The 16,767-nt window shown below is 42.4% G+C and overlaps 1 protein-coding gene across 3 annotated transcripts in view; it reads right to left on the bottom strand.

The window, feature by feature from the left end:
• Positions 1-2,348: 2,348 nt before the first annotated feature.
• LOC147035419 (E3 ubiquitin-protein ligase Mdm2-like) overlaps positions 2,349-16,767 on the bottom strand; it is a 38,680-nt gene continuing 24,261 nt past the window's right edge. For all 3 annotated transcript variants that reach the window (XM_085898027.1, XM_085898042.1, XM_085898034.1), the window contains 7 exons: positions 16,056-16,129; positions 15,170-15,237; positions 14,346-14,463; positions 14,095-14,255; positions 11,049-11,219; positions 9,651-9,728; positions 2,349-5,117 (listed from right to left, as the gene is read on the bottom strand). In XM_085898027.1, the coding sequence (XP_085754153.1) occupies positions 4,569-5,117; positions 9,651-9,728; positions 11,049-11,219; positions 14,095-14,255; positions 14,346-14,463; positions 15,170-15,237; positions 16,056-16,129 (1,219 nt within the window). In that variant the 3' untranslated portion in view covers positions 2,349-4,568. The remainder of the gene's footprint in view (positions 5,118-9,650; positions 9,729-11,048; positions 11,220-14,094; positions 14,256-14,345; positions 14,464-15,169; positions 15,238-16,055; positions 16,130-16,767) is intronic.

Genomic DNA, 16,767 nt, shown 5'->3' with positions numbered 1-16,767 from the left:
TATATTTTGTAGGACACAAGATGAATGCTTTTGATAAGTGCCGGTGTGATGGCTTTACCAAACAATCGCTCGTGTTAATATATATTCAATGAAATCACACAATCACAAACTGATCAAGCACTTGGAATGTGTCTTTCACTGCGAGAAATCACACACATTCACAAAAAAGAATATTATATATATATATATATATATATATATATATATATATATATATATAAATATAAATATCTCCATCCCTCTTCCCCTCTCTCTCCATCCCACCCCTCCCCCCACCCTCTCCATCCTCCACCCCGCCCCACCCTCTCCATCCTCCACCCCCCACCCTCTCCATCCTCCACCCCCCACCCTCTCCATCCTCCACCCCCCCACCCCGAAAGGACTGTACTTTCTCTTTCTCAACAAACCTCTCAAAAAAGTTGCAATTCAACTCTTGGGTCTCAACGTCAGCCAGGATCTCTCTTGGGCAAGTCACATTTCAAAGTTGGCCTCTAAAGCCAGATTCCGAATGGATATCCTCCTATGTGCAAAGTTCTTCCTTGGCACACCTGAACTCTTAGCCACTGACAAGGCTTTCATCTGCAGCTTGATGGAATACTGCTCCCCCCACCCCCCTCTCTGGGATGGTACCCCTGCCTCACACCTTGCAAAGCTTGACGCCATGGAAACAAAGGCATTCAAGATCATTGCAATCTCCCGTGATGAAGCCGGACCAATCACTTCGTTAATGCCGACATGTCGATGGTCCCACTGTCTTCTTCCACCTCCTTTCCAGTCTTGCACCCTCTGCCCTCTCAGTGCTTTGTCCTCCCCCCCCCCACCCCACCCAGGCATCTGCAGGATCCACACAGTCCACCAGCCACTCCCTCCAAGTGAAAATCCAGAACTACTGCTCACCTCCACTCATTTATTCCTATTCTTAATCGCCCATGGAACCAACTTCCACGCTCCGTTAGATCTAATATTTCTCCCCAGGTCTTCAAGACAGCTGTTCACCACAATCTCAAATCATCCCCCATCAAAAACCATGATCTTTTCTACACCAATTAAACCACCCCCACCCCTCCCAAAATTTTGCTTCTGCATCCATCTTGTCCAACCTTGCGTTCTCTCCTACCCATCATTACCTGTACCCTTCGTTTGTCTAAATCTGTCGATTTTCTCCCCCGGTCCTGCTGCAGGCATTTATCCGTTCTTCTGCTGTTCCTTTTGTTATGTTGCGTCCTGATCCGTTTCGTGTTCTCGCTCTTCCACAAGCGCATTACCTTTGTACCTCCCCACCCCCCACCCCCAAAAAAGAAGAAAGATAAGAGCACACTTTTTACTTAAAAAAATAAAGTGTGAGGGCTCATTGATCTCAAGCACATATGACAAACACCATTGCTTTGTCAAACTACTCCTTGCCATGTAATGAAGTTAACGGTCAACAAGGTTGTGAAGTTAACGTCTCCCCAAAAACTCTTCATTGAATTTCATGGTATCATGCAAAGAAGGCTTTGGAGCAGTAATCAAAAATAGCCGATCTGCTGAAAAAATAGGAGCAGGCATACAAATTGAGCAAACAAGACCAAAGATGAGACAATTAAGGCATTGCACAATTTCTTTAAAATAAACAAAATAAATAATCTACTGGCCAGTCCACTCGTGTTTTCCTTGAATGTGACCTCAGTTTTGCAGAACTGCTTCATCAGTATGAAGAGTTAAATGCTCAGAATGAAGGTTCATTTGGAATTTTCACTCCAGTTTTCGACCATCAATGCAACGCAATATTTGGAAACACCTCGTTCAGATAAATGTGACCAGCTTGTAAAAAATATGAAGACCAACAACAATATCAATGAACTTAGTAGTTTTCATGCACAGCAAGAACTACATTTCCACTGAGCACATCTTTCATGACCACACATAAGACATTCTAGAGAAGAAACTGCATATTCGCTTTGATTTGCATCTTCTAAATCTCTCACTGCCTGTAGCGAATGCAAGTTCCTAAAAGTACAAGCATCAGCTGTATGCTATATATAAAAATAATAATAATCATAAAAATTGGGATTCGCTGTCTCAATGATTTTGCTATGACAATAATATTTTGATAAACCAAGAGGTACAATGAGGCAACAACAAACTTAGATAATTATATCCAGACCCCCAAAAAAACATTCCGGCTACTCCTTTCGTTTCGTATGAAGCAAAATGGCTGCTGGTCGCATCGTTTGGTGTCGGCACGGCTGGGCTGCTGATGTTCGATCATGAATTTCTACCGTGCTGGTAATAAGTTGCCTACTCTTTGCGAAGGGCACCTTGAGATCTTCAATGTCCACAAACAAATATCGGCAGATGGAATACCAGGTGTGTGTGTGTGTGTGTGTGTGTGTGTGTGTGTGTGTGTGTGTGTGTGTGTGTGTGTGTGTGTGTGTGTGTGTGTGTGTGTGTGTGTGTGTGTGTGTGTGTGTGACCGCTGTTTCTCGACAACCACTGGTCCGATCTAATTGAAACTTGCCAGGTATATTGCTGGGGCCCTGTGGATGTGCCTTTTCAAGGTTTGATATTAATCGGACAGCTCTGAGGCAGGTGCACATACCTCTAGCTAGGGTATCCTGCCAGCCAACCACAGCTTTGACAGGTAAGGGATGTTGTGTGACAACTGCTTTTCAAAGAACAAAAACAAATATCGATAGGTAGAACTAGCAGGTCTTACTGGTGCGGGTGTTTTTGCAGAGATAATTATATTTTGTCATATCCCAGACCATTCCATGATGCCCGGTGATTATTATTTTGCAAACTCGAGGGAAAAAAAAATATGCAAAAAGTAAGTTCCTTGAATGAAAGCGACAGAAAAAAAATAATTAAAAGTCCAACATCCTTTCACTAGCAGTATGGGTCTTGATGGAGGTGATCGATGTATCAGTCAGAGATCAAGGACACAATAAAACAAAAGGATCATCTTGTCCACTTACAAAATATTCACAATCAGGCCGAACAGAATATCTTCTTCAATGGTATTGCTCAAAAGGTGTGGAAAAGTATATGAACACCTTCGTGCACAATTTATTGGTGATGAAACACTGCCTGTATAAATGGGCAAGCCAGCTCATGATGCCAAGTACATTTTGGATTTCATCCCATCTGAGACTGTAGAAGATCCCTTTCACTAGTGTGTTCATGGTGGAAGAGTTGATGGATATGATGATGTGCACTTATGGTTGCATCTGTTCCTTTTTCATGAAAAGCAGGAGTTTAAGCAATCATAATAACAAATATACCATATTCTTGACAGACCGTTGGTGATGCCCAAGCAGTATCTTGACCAGAGTTAAGCTGGGAGGTTTGCCATTGCCTGCCCAGCAGTGAGGAATTTGGAATTTAGCTAGGGTGAACGGCAATAACTTGCCGACTTTTCGGAAAAGACGACATGTGATCGCTAAATGTCCACCATTGACCAGGGCTGATAGACGGGTCCTCCAGCTTAACATCCTTCTGAGCGACGGTGCACACAATGATGCCTCGCCTTGCAAGCGAAACACCAGGATGACAGCTTATAGCCGGGGCTGAAATCTGAACCCAGGTGTGACAGCTCAGAGGCGAGTGTGCAAACCTCTCGGCTATCACACCGGTCTAGTTTAAGCAAACATAGAATGACAATGACAATCTGAAAAACAAAACAAAAAAAAAAGACTATACCAATCTCGCATTTTTATAATTGATGGTTATGAAGAGCACTGACCAACCATTGCAATATTTATTATTGAGTAAATTATTTGCAGATTGATGCCTGTAAATATCTTTCAGTGGGGGTGCTAGGGTATGGGATAGGGGGCCCGCGGGAGGGGGGCGGGGTTAAACTCGGTAACCCGTTGACATATTCCTATTAATTTGATATCAGAAATAAAAAAATAAAAGATATAATTTTTCACTTTGCACCAAAAAAATAAAACACCACAAAATGCGACTTTAAATTATTGCACTGGGGTCTTCACGTCATGTAAAGAAACTTGAAACACTGCAACTGGTAAAACTAAGTACGCACAAGTGTTCAGTCATAAAAAAAAAATAAACATACATTTCATCCCTCGATTGCAATTTATGAGCGAAAGTGAGACACTGTAATCACCCATGTCTATTGGGACCCATTTCGGTCTTGTGAATTTCACTGAATTCTCTCTTTCTCTCTCTCGTTGAATAGCCGATAACATTGTTCAAACTTGTTATGAAAAGTTCAACTTGAAACACAGCAATAATTTGAGCGAAGCAATTTCATCCGGACAATGAAGATGGAGAAGATGGAGAAGAAAAAAAAAATTACCCAAAACTAAAAACAACTTCAAAATGCCAGGATGAAGTTCATGCCTATCATTTTAGTGCAGAGTGTAAGAAGTGCAGCACAGTTAGGAATTGCCGAATAGGATGCAAACAATTCAAGTTGAGGAATAGGTTGTGGTACCGCTCCCCCCCCCAAAGCACGACCTGGTAAACCCGGGAAATTAATTTAAAAATGGTGGGGGATGGGGGCAAACAGAAAAAGGTCCAATCCACATCAAAATAGACAAGGGAGAATGACCATTTGTCCATCAAAGATACGTTTTGATGAGAGCTTGGATAGGACTGCGGCACACAGGACACACATGGCCCAAACGCTTGAGCCTCTTGGCACAAGGATAGCAAGTTACAAAGTGTCCTGTCCTGCCATGAACAATGGTGCAAGACTTGGGATTCAGCTGACAAATGACGCAGCTGTTCTGGCTGCCCCCAAAGTCCAGGGGGCTTCGTCCACTTTCTTTTACTAAGCCAACCGTAGCCGTCCCGTCCTGGCTCCCGAATGAAGATTGGCTCGACAGGCCCGATGTGCCCGCGTCATCACCTCTTCCTTCCTCATTATCATACTTCTCCTCCTCCTTCACCACCTCTTCCGCCTGCAATCCCTTCACCTTACCAATCTTTGCTGGCTCAGCTTCTGTGCAGACTTTGTTCTTCCCACAGGCCCCATCTGGCACGTCCACACCATGACTGCCATGCTGCTTTGCAATGGGCATCCAGGCCTTATGAGGGTGCCAGCAGCGTAAGCAAAAACGGTGCAGCGGCAGGTTGACTTCATGACATTTCGAACATCGCCAACGATCCTGTGTTAACCAAGCAACTCAGTTAGAACAGTGTCCAAACAATACCATTCAACTATTAATAAGGATTCTCAGAGATTTCTGAAAAAAATAATAAAATCAATCACCAGTAACACAGGTGGGTTTGCTTGAAGCACCTGTTATTAAACACATTGTTAAATACAATATGTACATGCATATACACATACTATATATATCTATATACAATTCCAGGTAGGTGTGTGTGTGTGTGTGTGTGTGTGTGTGTGTGTGTGTGTGTGTGTGTGTGTGTGTGTGTGTGTGTGTGTGTGTGTGTGTGTGTGTGTGTGTGTGTGTGTGTGTGTGTCCGCTGTTTCTCGACAACCACTGGTCCGATCTAATTGAAACTTGCCAGGTATATTGCTGGGGCCCTGTGGATGTGCCTTTTCAAGGTTTGATATTAATCGGACAAGTGCTTCCCAAGTTATGGCCATTTATTTAGCAACCAAAGAAAGGACACGTGGCTGCGTAGGCCGGTGCGCGGCCGGCCGATGATGACGTCACATGCCGTGCCGGTTACGATGGGGATAGGTGCCTTAGTTACCGTCGCGTAGGAGTGGCAATGGTCAATGGCAGCGAATGTCATGGCAAGCAAATAGAGAAGTAAACTTGATTTTAATTAACTCTGTGTGTACAAGTATCACAGCAGTTGTTACTTCAATGCAAGCAATAATTCGTGGAATGCATGTGAACATTCTGTACGGGCACGCACCACTTCCGGATAGTTATGACTTAAATGTATTCTAATAATTTCTCGATTTCTTATGCGCATTTATAGATAAACACAATGCCCAATCCAGTCGTCGTTTATGAGAGCGAAGGAACGGACTGTGTGGTTGTTTGAAAGTTTTTTTTTGGGAGCGGGGGGGTTTGCACGTAAGGGCACGCGAGAGCGAAGGAACGGCCTGTGTGGTTGTTTTGGCTCGCAGTTTAAAAGTTTGGGGGGGGGGGGTTGCACGCACTAGTAACTTTTAAATGTAAAACGTCTGAAGATAAAATGTTTTAGTATTGCCTAAAAACTTCAGGTTATAAGCAATTGAAGAGATTTCATGACTTGGAATTAAATGCAAAATCAGATGAGGACCTTATAATGCTTGGTACTAATATAAAGCAAGCAAACTATACTTGAAGAAACAAATAAAATCCAGATGACAAATATTTCTGTAGCAAAATGAAAAAAAAACAAAAAGCAGGGGCAATACCTCAGGGCGCTCACCTGGTCGTGGCTGGAGAAGATAACCAGGGAACCACTGGTAGGCATGCATGACGAGGAATATTTAACGTTAAATACACAAAATATTTAACGAGGAAGAAAAGAAATACCTTTGGATTTTTTTTTTAATGCCGTGAACAAACTTTGGTAAATCGTGGGTGATGAAGGTTCTGGTCAAGTTTCATCAGTATTGCATGTGTAGTTTTTGAGAAGAAAGCAAATACCTATTCGGGGGCAACCCCCGTAGACCTCCTCAGGGCACGATTTTTTTAAATGTCATGAACGAACTTTGGTACATCACAGTTGATGATGGTTCTGGTCAAATTTCATCGAAATTGTGTGTAGTTTTAAGAAGAAAACAAATGCTTCCCCTGTGGGACAACTCTACCTGTAGACCCCTTTAGACCCCAATATTTTTTTTAATGGTGCAAACCAGCTTTGGTACATCAGGGTGGTGAAGGTTGTGGTCAAGTTTCGTAGGAATTGGGTGTGTCATTTCTGAGAAGAAAGCAAATACCTCTTTAGGGGGAGCAACCGCACCTGTAAACTCCCTCAGACCCCAATTATTGTAATGCCGTGAGCAAACTTTGGTATGTCATGGGTGATGAAGGTTCTGGTCAAGTTTCATCAGAATTGCATGTGTAGTTTCTAAGATGAAAGCAAATGCCTTTTTGGGGGGCAACCCCCGTAGATCCCCTCAGGGCCCGATTTTTTTTAATGCCATAAACAAACTTTGGTACATACATGGTGTTAAATGTTGTGGTAAAGTTTCATCGAAATCCGACGTATAGTTTCAGAGAAGTTGAAAGTATTTGTGAACGAATGGACGGATGACGCGCCATCCCATAAGCACCCCAGAACTATGTTCCAGGTGAGCTCACTAGCTCCATCTCTCCCCCACCACCCCTTCAAATGCATAAACATACAGGAGAAGCACAGTTCAATAAAGTGGAACCATTTCACCAAACAATTTGTCCAAGTGAACAAAGTGTACATCTCTTGAGCAAAATAAACAGGCGTACAAATATTCAGGCTGAACCTCAACTAAAGGCCCGGTCACACCTTGACGTTTTAGCCAACGTATGCCGATTTTTGAATTTTTTTTCTAAAACGCTGGCACACGTTAAATACGTTATGGGTAAGTTTTGATAACATTGAGAGCACGCTGGCATACGTCGTAGTACGTTGCCATACGTCGTTGTACTTTTCGGTTGTCCTCAAATTTTTTCATGCTTGAAATTTCACGACGTATGCCGGCGTATGACTCACACGTTCCGCTACGCTGGCCACAAGTTGTAGGCACGGTCTGCGATCGTTGACAGACGTCAACACATGCTACTTGTAAGTTGATCATAAGTTGAGACACGCCGAGGTAATGTTTAGAGTACCCGAAACTTATTTCCTACCTATGATTAACGTGTTGTTGGCACGTTACGCGATCGTTGCCACACGTCGACAGACGTTACTTTTAAGTTACTCATAGGCTGAAAGACGTCGGGTATAATGGATCGTCCTTGCGTCAGCGTCCACGGCCACAGCCAGGACACTTATTTGCAGCATTCTTCAAACTTTTCTTCGGCATGACGAGGATGTTCACACTTCGATGTCTAGCTTGGCTATGATTCCAATTGTCCATCGGCAGCGTCTATTTAAAATAGTCGAGTTTGAGCGTTTTAACACGTTCAGAAGAAACGTTTCAAATTTCCAAACCCCAGCGTCAAAAAAACAAAAACAAAAAAAAAAGAAAGGCGAGTGACAGCAATTTAAATCGTTCATTGTAAACAATGAAACTAGCTGAGTGGTACCGTTTAAAAGTCGTTGAGTGTAAAAAAAATCCAATTGTTGAGCGCAAGCGTCTACTTTCAATAGTGGAGATGCAGCCATTTAAATCGTTGAGTGGCAGCCTATGAACCTACCCGTGGACACGCGGACGCAAGGACGATCCATCATAACCCACACCCTCCCCCTCACACCCACCTACTACTGCCAACATGAACAAACTACTACTAATACTAATACTGTTACTGCTGACATGGACATCGACTCAAAAAGGACTCGAAAACACTGTTGGGTTCCCCTTTTATGAACACCATTTTTATATACCAATTCCCAAAACCGCTGGGAACACGTCTTTATATGGCAGTTGTAAGCTAGAAACACATTCATTTTTTTTTTTTTTGTCGACCGGAAGACGTCATTGGAATACGTCTACATACGTCGATGTTAGTTGGGACTACGTAAAGAATTGGTTCAAAGCACGTCAAACATAAGTTAGAAATAAGTTTCGCATAAAAAAGACATTACCGCGACGTGTTTCGACTTATGAGTAGCTTATAAGTAGCCTTTATGGACGTGTGTAAGCGTCCACATATCGTGTGTAAAACTTATCCTCATTGCATGCGAACGTGTGTCATACGCCGAGTACGTCGTAAAATTTTGAACATGTTCAAAATTTCTTGACGTACTCTACTTACTACGACTTATGATAGCGTATTTAGCATTCTACTCGCGCATACCAAACTTACCCATACCATATTCGACGTGCCCCAACGTTTTAGACACACTTTTTGTTACGTCGGCATACGCTGGCAAGATCGCCAAGGTGTGACCGCAATTTTGACCCTTCCATTACTACGGCAGTTATGATTTGAATCGTTGTGCGTCAGCCTTTTAATAGGCTACACCACGACATCGTCGGCGATGCGTGCAACGCGCTATGCCTGAGTTAGACTATCGTTATCTGTGTTAGACTGTGTTATCTATAACACAACGAAACGTTCTGTGTAGTTACCAATGCGTTATACATAAGACCAAGTCGCTATGAATACGTCCGAATCTTTAAAAAAAACATCAAAAGTTCAACGTAAGCCAGCGTTTTACATACATTTTAATACGTTGCCATCGCTGGCTAAAACGTCAAGGTGTGACCGGGCCTTAAGCAATGAGGCTCAACCCAGTTCAACGCCAAACTGCTCAACCCATAGCACATCAAGTAAATAATCTTGGAAAATGAAGCCTGTGTAATTTCACTTCATAAAGTGAATTTGAAACACTCATAAGTATGCAAGTCAAGATAAAAGAGTCAAAAAAAATCCTAAACAATTTATCAACACCTCCACCCCAGTAGCCTCTCGATAATGAGGCCTTGTGAAATTTCTTTTAAAAAGCACACCATGGTGAATTAAGATCACAGCTAAAATAGGACTTCAGCACCGACAAAGAATACCATTCAAAAGAGCAGGTTGGCAACAAAAATAGGACAGTAAGGAAAGGACCGACAGTAAAGAAAGAAGTGCATGCCTTACCTCCTGAGGAAAGTCCGTTTCCGAGTCGCCATCACAGGATGCATCTGTGTCTGAGTTGTACACTGTGACCTCATACACCTGCAGGGAAGGATGCAAAGGAAGGATATCAATTACATACACAAGTGCACATCACGACTGTCGGGGGTAAATAGAGAAAAGGCAAAACCCAACTTTTGCTACACCATAGAATATACCAATACGAGTTACATCGATGCCAGCCTTTCAGGAATTAATGTTAATTTCCATTTTTAGGTTATTTCTCTGAAATAAACTCATAAAGAGCATCCTGAGTCAACCCCACCTGGTGTTAATTCAATGGCTGACATGGGCTTGAACTCAAAATCATAAGATCCCAAGCCAGCCAGCCACCCGAACTGCTAAGCCAACACCAAGCTCTCCTCACAAACTACCTGACCGATATGGACCAAATTTTGCACGATGCATCAGGACAGCAAGGTCTCACGGGGTTGTGCTCTCCATATGCATTGGGTTAAAGGGGGGTTTTCTTCTGTTGACTTTTTCTTGCGTGTAGTTTTTAAGTTCATGATGTTATTTAGTTTTCCTTGTGTTATTTAGTTTGTATCAGGGCAATAAGGTCACTCGCTTGTTGGGGAAATAAAAGTCAGTCCCCAATAGGGCTACTTTTTATTATTGTATAGAGGACTAATGCAGAAGACAATGTGTTAGCATGGCAGGCAGAATTTGTTTGCAGATAGTTTTTGGTCCTATCTCTCAATGGTGAAGAATCACTTTATAATACTAGTATCTGGATCCAGATCCAGAGCTTCACCAAAATTGAATCAATTGGTCCTCGTCAGACACCCAACATGTCCACCAAGTTTCATCCAAAACTGTTGATAACTTAAGATATCCTGCTCACAGACAGACAGACAGACAGGGGTGTAAACATAACCTCCGTCCATCCTCAGTGGCAGAGGTAATTAACGTTTCTTTAATTGTACAATAGCTAAATATTCCAAGAATGTGTATCAGTTTCTTTAAAAAAACACAGCAAACCTAATTTTATAACAATCATTACTGTATCTGTTTCCAAAGATGCAGCTCAGGTAACCAAAGAAGAAACTTTTGATGCAACATTATGACAACGACTCAAAGCATCAGAGGACTGTATAAGCATTTATTCTCAACCAGGATAAATTAAAAATTAAAATAAAATAGGACCAATGGACCCGTAGCTTTTCTGGGCCATGGTCTAATGTTGTAACCCAAATTTGGTAGCATTCTGACTGGTGAATCAGGAGAAGATTTTGGAATGAATTTGTGGGACCGACATTTTATTCATTATTTTTTTTTTGCAGCCTTGACATTTATTTACTCATCACGTTTCCCAACAAGTTTTAAAAAAAGAAGAGGCGCGAGTTTGAGAAGGTGACTCACTGCCTCAGTTTCTGCATCACTGGTCGTTTGATCCGTTTCTGCATTTCCAAACTCAGAACTCGACAAAGATGCTACTTCGTACTCCACACTGAAACGATCTGAATCCGAGTCTGATTTCTCCATAAACCACAGATCATCACTTGAGTCCGTCACCAGTACCGTTTCGTAGCCCTGTACATACATTTCAGTCAGGTTCACGATGTCGTTACAGATCACATGATATCATTTCCAAGATCGCAAAAACATCTCAACAAATATACCTTCTGATGCTTGTAAATACATTTGGTAAAGTTAAAACAAACTGAAAAATAATTATTTTAAAACTTCAAAAACGTTTTTGGGATAGTTATATGATATCTGGGCATTGGCTCTCCTACTAATGATCAATTGTTAAATAACGATTCAATTTATGACCTGAATTATAATTATTTCTATGCTGCTCCAACTCCCTTGCTCATTTCAATTTTCATATCCGAGATGAAAACCGTTATCATCAGAGTTGAAAGAACCACAGTTATACAGACACCTAGCCGAAATAAAATAGATAGGGTGAAAGTCAAATTCAGGAGGGGCACTTGTGAGCGGTATAGGACCTTAACTATGAGTCATCTGGGAAGAGAGGGAGTCGCGGGGTGAGGGTGGCCACCTATGTGCAAATTATTCCCGATTAGCATAAATTATTTGTAAATTTTAGATATGCGTCACACTCTCCCTCTGGACACAGCATCCAGATACACGTCACTGCCAAATATTTTGAGGGTGCAAAGCAAAAATGGTGGATCCCAAAGGTGGTCCTGGCAGTTGGGAGGAGAAATAAACTTTACTTCAGGTATTCTTTGCATTTCCAGGGTCAGAATTTTGGAAGGGCAAGGTGCTTTATCAAACTGGTAGGGAGAATTCCAAGAGGGTGGTGCAGAGCGCCCCTTTGGTTTATTCTAGTTCGGAGTAGGTGTGTATAAGGTACGTACTCACTGCCAACTGTACATTCCCAAAGCAAATGCTCCAGAAAAATTACATCCATCAATCAACAAAGCACACGCGGCACCTCGGGATACCCTGAAATTCAGATGTGATCCCTGTCAACACATTTCTATTATACATGAGATCATTAAATTTTAAACATACTTGTACCATCTCAAATGCACAAGATATGGTGACAATAGGATAATACATTACAATGTAAGGAGGAGCAAAAAAGATATTGAGGCATAAGAGACAAAAAAAAAAAAAAAAAAAAAAAAAAAAAAAATTGGGGCCACAGCAAAATCTCAGAGTGCAGTATGTCATAAATTGCATTTAATATATAAAGACTTTATTTATGAGAAATTGCAAATGGTTTCAAGCAAATAAACTAAACACTCATCGGATAAAATGAAAGCAAATCCTATATCTGCTCTCAGATGGCTTTTGTAAATATGGAATACGAATACTAATGAGGTGTTTCAAAATAAACAAGGTTGGTCTGTTGGAAATTCCCATCTAAACACTGGAATCCGAGATACAATAATAATTTGATCACTGTCGCTTGTAATTCGAATAAAAGTGCACTGATGTCTCCTAATTTGTCCTTGCCCTGCATGTGATTTACTCCAATATGACCCAAGATAAAACCACTAACAACTTGTACGATTAGTTATCAGAATTAGAAACAGACATGTGACAATCATTAATATCTGAGGTCAGAACTCAAAATGGTCTACCGTCCCCGCAGCTCCAAACACTCCGTTGATGAGGTTCTTTCTTCAAACATGGATTCTCTGCTGTCCTTCCACACCAGTTCTCTTTTCCTCATCTGTGGAGACTTAAATTGCCACCAATGCAGTTAGCTGGGAGTCCGTCCTCAAAACACAGTCCACGATAATGTAGCTAAGGTATTTTCAGCTATAAGCAGGCCTTACTCGGTCTGTTGCATTTCCAACTGACAACTCTGCAAATGGATATCGTTCCTTGTTAGACCTGGAAATGTAAAACTTTCCATCCAACTTATCTTGCTTCTCCTCAGCTCCACTTGGCTCTTCAGATCATGTCCTTTTGAAACCATTTGTCTCAATGGCAGTCATAAGAGAGCCACCAAGGAAGCATCATCATGTCTGGCTGTTCAGCAACGTAGATTGTTCTGGTTTTCAGTGGTTGCCTTTGAGAATAGTCCATTATCTGACCAGCTGATGATGTTGACACTTCTTCAAACTCCTTCCTCAACAAACTGCTTTCTCCCCCTAACCAGTTTGTTCCTTTCTCGACCTTGGTGGATGGGAAAATTCGTAATCTGGATGCAATTTTCAGTGTGGAAAAGTAGAATTGGTGCAGGAAGAGAAGGATTTGGGGCCTTGGCCATTTCTGTAATGACACAATTAAGGCAATCAACATTTATATACACAGCATCCACCATGACCCCATCCTTGAAGAACAAAGGAACAGATGTGGTACACGGACTTGAACAACAACCAGCAAATTTTGGTCGATGCTGAGAGACATGAAACTCTGATCTCGAGTGAGCCTGATATTCATCTCTATCACATCTCTGAAGTGAAGCACTGAATGAGAGCTTTACAGAGAGACTGCAACATCCCATTGGTGGGGGAACATCCCATTCTCCTTTCTAGAAGGAGAAGGCAAGCTTCTTTCTGGCAAATGCTTCACACAGGTATTGTTATACTAGAGATGGGATGTTGGACAGCAGAGCAGGACGTGTGAAGGTAGGCATTGATGAAGGAGAGTGGAATGTTGAGAAACACGCCCCATACATTGTCTATGTCAAGAGTTGAAGAGATGGTGCATCGGTCTGTGGGGGGAAAAAAAATGACAGCTTGCAGGCCAGACAAATCTGCTGGATTAAACTTTCAGATGCGCAGCAGCACCAATGCGGTTCCCTGAAGTCAGCCAGCAAAATATACTTTCAAGAGGAAATTATCTGAGGAGACATGGGGAGCTGAGCAAGAGCAGGAAAGGTTGGAAGGGGTTCTAATTTTGTTCTCAATCCATAACATAAACAGCATTTATCCGAGTTAAAACCAAACCAAACACATTTGGTGGAAGGATTTCCCACCTGCCAACTGGCAGGCTCTGTCGATGTCGTGCTGTCACAGTCCGAATCGCGTGGCAGAGCACTCACAAACCACCCTGGCACTTCAGTCTCCGTCTCCGACAAGCTTTTACGTGATCGCTTCTGGGAGGGCCCAGAGGAAACGCAGCTTTCATCTTTGGATTCTGCCAACAGATATGGAACATCCGTTGCAATAAGTGACATAACACTCTTAAACCTGCACCACTCCAATTACTGCTGCACTACAAACATACCTTGCTCCAAATCTCGACTACGTTTCTGCCTGGCTATCGCAGAGTCTGCTGGTGGTGAGGCCCTTGATCCACAAGCAGCACTTTCACTAACCTGGGACAATTCTGAGATGATGGAATCCTGTGTGGAAAGCAAAGGAAAACAAACAACATGGGCATCATTCCAGAATCTGGACCAAGGAGTGATACCCAATGGAATGAGGAGCTCAATGCTGTCCCAGTGTCCCACATATACCTCATTTCAAATGCACCACACAACCTCTGGTTCAAAGCACAGATTCGAGCTGATTTGCGTTCTCTCACCAACTTGGTTGAAAAGCTCCCATTTTAATGCAACACCAATTTTCTACAGATATGGACGGTTCTTCCCCAGCAAGCCTTATGACAAAGCCAATAGGAAGGATGTCATTGAATTTCTTCTGACAATCCTAACAATGATTTTGAGGTTTTGTTAGTAAAAATATTGAAGCACAGAAAAAGCAGCAAAGAAGAGAGAGGTTTAAAATATGAAGAAGTGATGTGAGCTAAATGCTGGGTAGTCAAGGTTTAGTCACACTCGTCACATGATTGGTCAGTGTTGTGACGTACTTCCACCTATCACACTCGAAGAAAGGGTCTGAAAAGAATGGGGGGAGATTGCCCCCCCCCCCAATTGCATAGGATTGCCAGGCAATGCAGGTTGGCTAATTTGCAACCCAGGTTGAATGGTGCATAGAAACGAGGCAAAAGGGACTGAGTTTCCAGAAAAGGAGTCTCTGCCCCCAAGTACAGAGAAGGGACTCTGCACAGGACCACACAGGCACCACGGCTCACTCAGTCCCAATTACCTCCTGGCAGCGTTCTTCAGTTGAGGAACAATGACCTTGCTTCACAACTGTGGAAGCTTCTTCTGCATCTGTTATCATGAACAAAGACACGCACAAGGACCTTTTCCCCGAACAGCCAGTTGCACAAAAAGGTGTGGCAATCTATGGGGCCTTCTCAAAAGGTTATACGACGGCCAAACATGTTGCTTTGCAAATCGGAACAGTACTAATGATAGGTAAAATGTTAGAAATTTAAAAAAAAAACAATGATAGTATCCCGAGACACACACACACACACACACACACACACACACACACACACACACACACACACACACACACACACACACACACACACCTTTACTGTTTTAATTTAGGATGCACTTCACTTTTACAGGTAATAATTTAGTGCCAATCAGAAATTTCTCTTTGGATGGTAAAAACATTTGACCACAATATGTGGCCTGACAGCACATGCAGACCAGATCAGGTACAGCAGGCAGATTACCCTCTCCCAGGTGGTCAGGAATGAGCCAGGCAGGTTTTTTTTTCCCATCAACAATCTGATAGCCACGTTGTAATTCTTTTGAAACCAACTTTACTTCCAAAAGCTTATAATCCAAATCCTTAATACATAGGTGGTATTACAGATTACGAAAATGATACAAAATTACTATCATGGTTACACTTCGTCGTTTAAGCATAGTGCACGATCTTTGAAACAGGGAGAGAAACCAACTTTGTCAAAGAAACTTTTTTTGAGTTAAATCACCAAAAACAACCTTCCACCTCACGTATACATACTATGATACTATCATGGTTAAACAAACAATTGAAGCTCACTATTCTCCGAATGCAGACCAAGGATGTGCGAAAATGCTACAATGAACAAGTTTTTCCAACTCACCCTTCGTTTGGGCTCTTCTACAAACAGGGCTCAGATGCTTAGAAAGGAGAGCAGCAACAGAATTATTCGAAGACCTGTTAAGCAAAATGTGAAGAAATGAATTACTTCACTGCACTCTGCTTTGATACTTCACAAATTAATGATGATGTCATCTCAGCATCATCCAGCCAATGCTCTCTCATTCTTACTTACAACACTGCAGAGTATGAACCTGCATCAGCATTGTGTTGGGCTGGTGATCCAAGTCACCAAGATGTAGAAATATGGCAGAAAGGCTCGATGGTTTCATCAGCCAATTTAAAAACACATTGATTTCAACTACGTGGTGGAATTTGGAACATCCCTCCCCCCCCCAGGTCAGTTCAGGTGTGGGAGCATGCGCCGGAGCAGCGCGTCGCTGCGTCCACTTTCCGCCGGTAATCCAGGGGCCTCCGTCTGGCAATCCCCATCTGCTTGAGATGCTGATCAACCTGCCGCAACCATGAGGCACGTGGTCAGCCCTTTGGCCTCCTCCACTCACGAACCGCCCTCACTGAGAGAATCTGGTAAGCAGTATCAGCGTCAGGATCTTAGTTTTGACCCAGAAAACCCGTAATCCCAGTGACTGACTCCTCAATCAGCACCCAAGGACCCCAGAAGGATATCCAGTCACTGCAAAGATGACTGGATCATCTGGGAAATCAAGATCAGAGATCTTGACATTCCCAAACTA

Source organism: Eptatretus burgeri, chromosome 1, assembly GCF_056783735.1.
Source record: "Eptatretus burgeri isolate ZD-2024b chromosome 1, Ebu_testis_v1, whole genome shotgun sequence".
Taxonomy (NCBI): Eukaryota; Metazoa; Chordata; class Myxini; order Myxiniformes; family Myxinidae; genus Eptatretus; species Eptatretus burgeri.
This window is presented reverse-complemented; position numbering and strand designations above follow the sequence as displayed.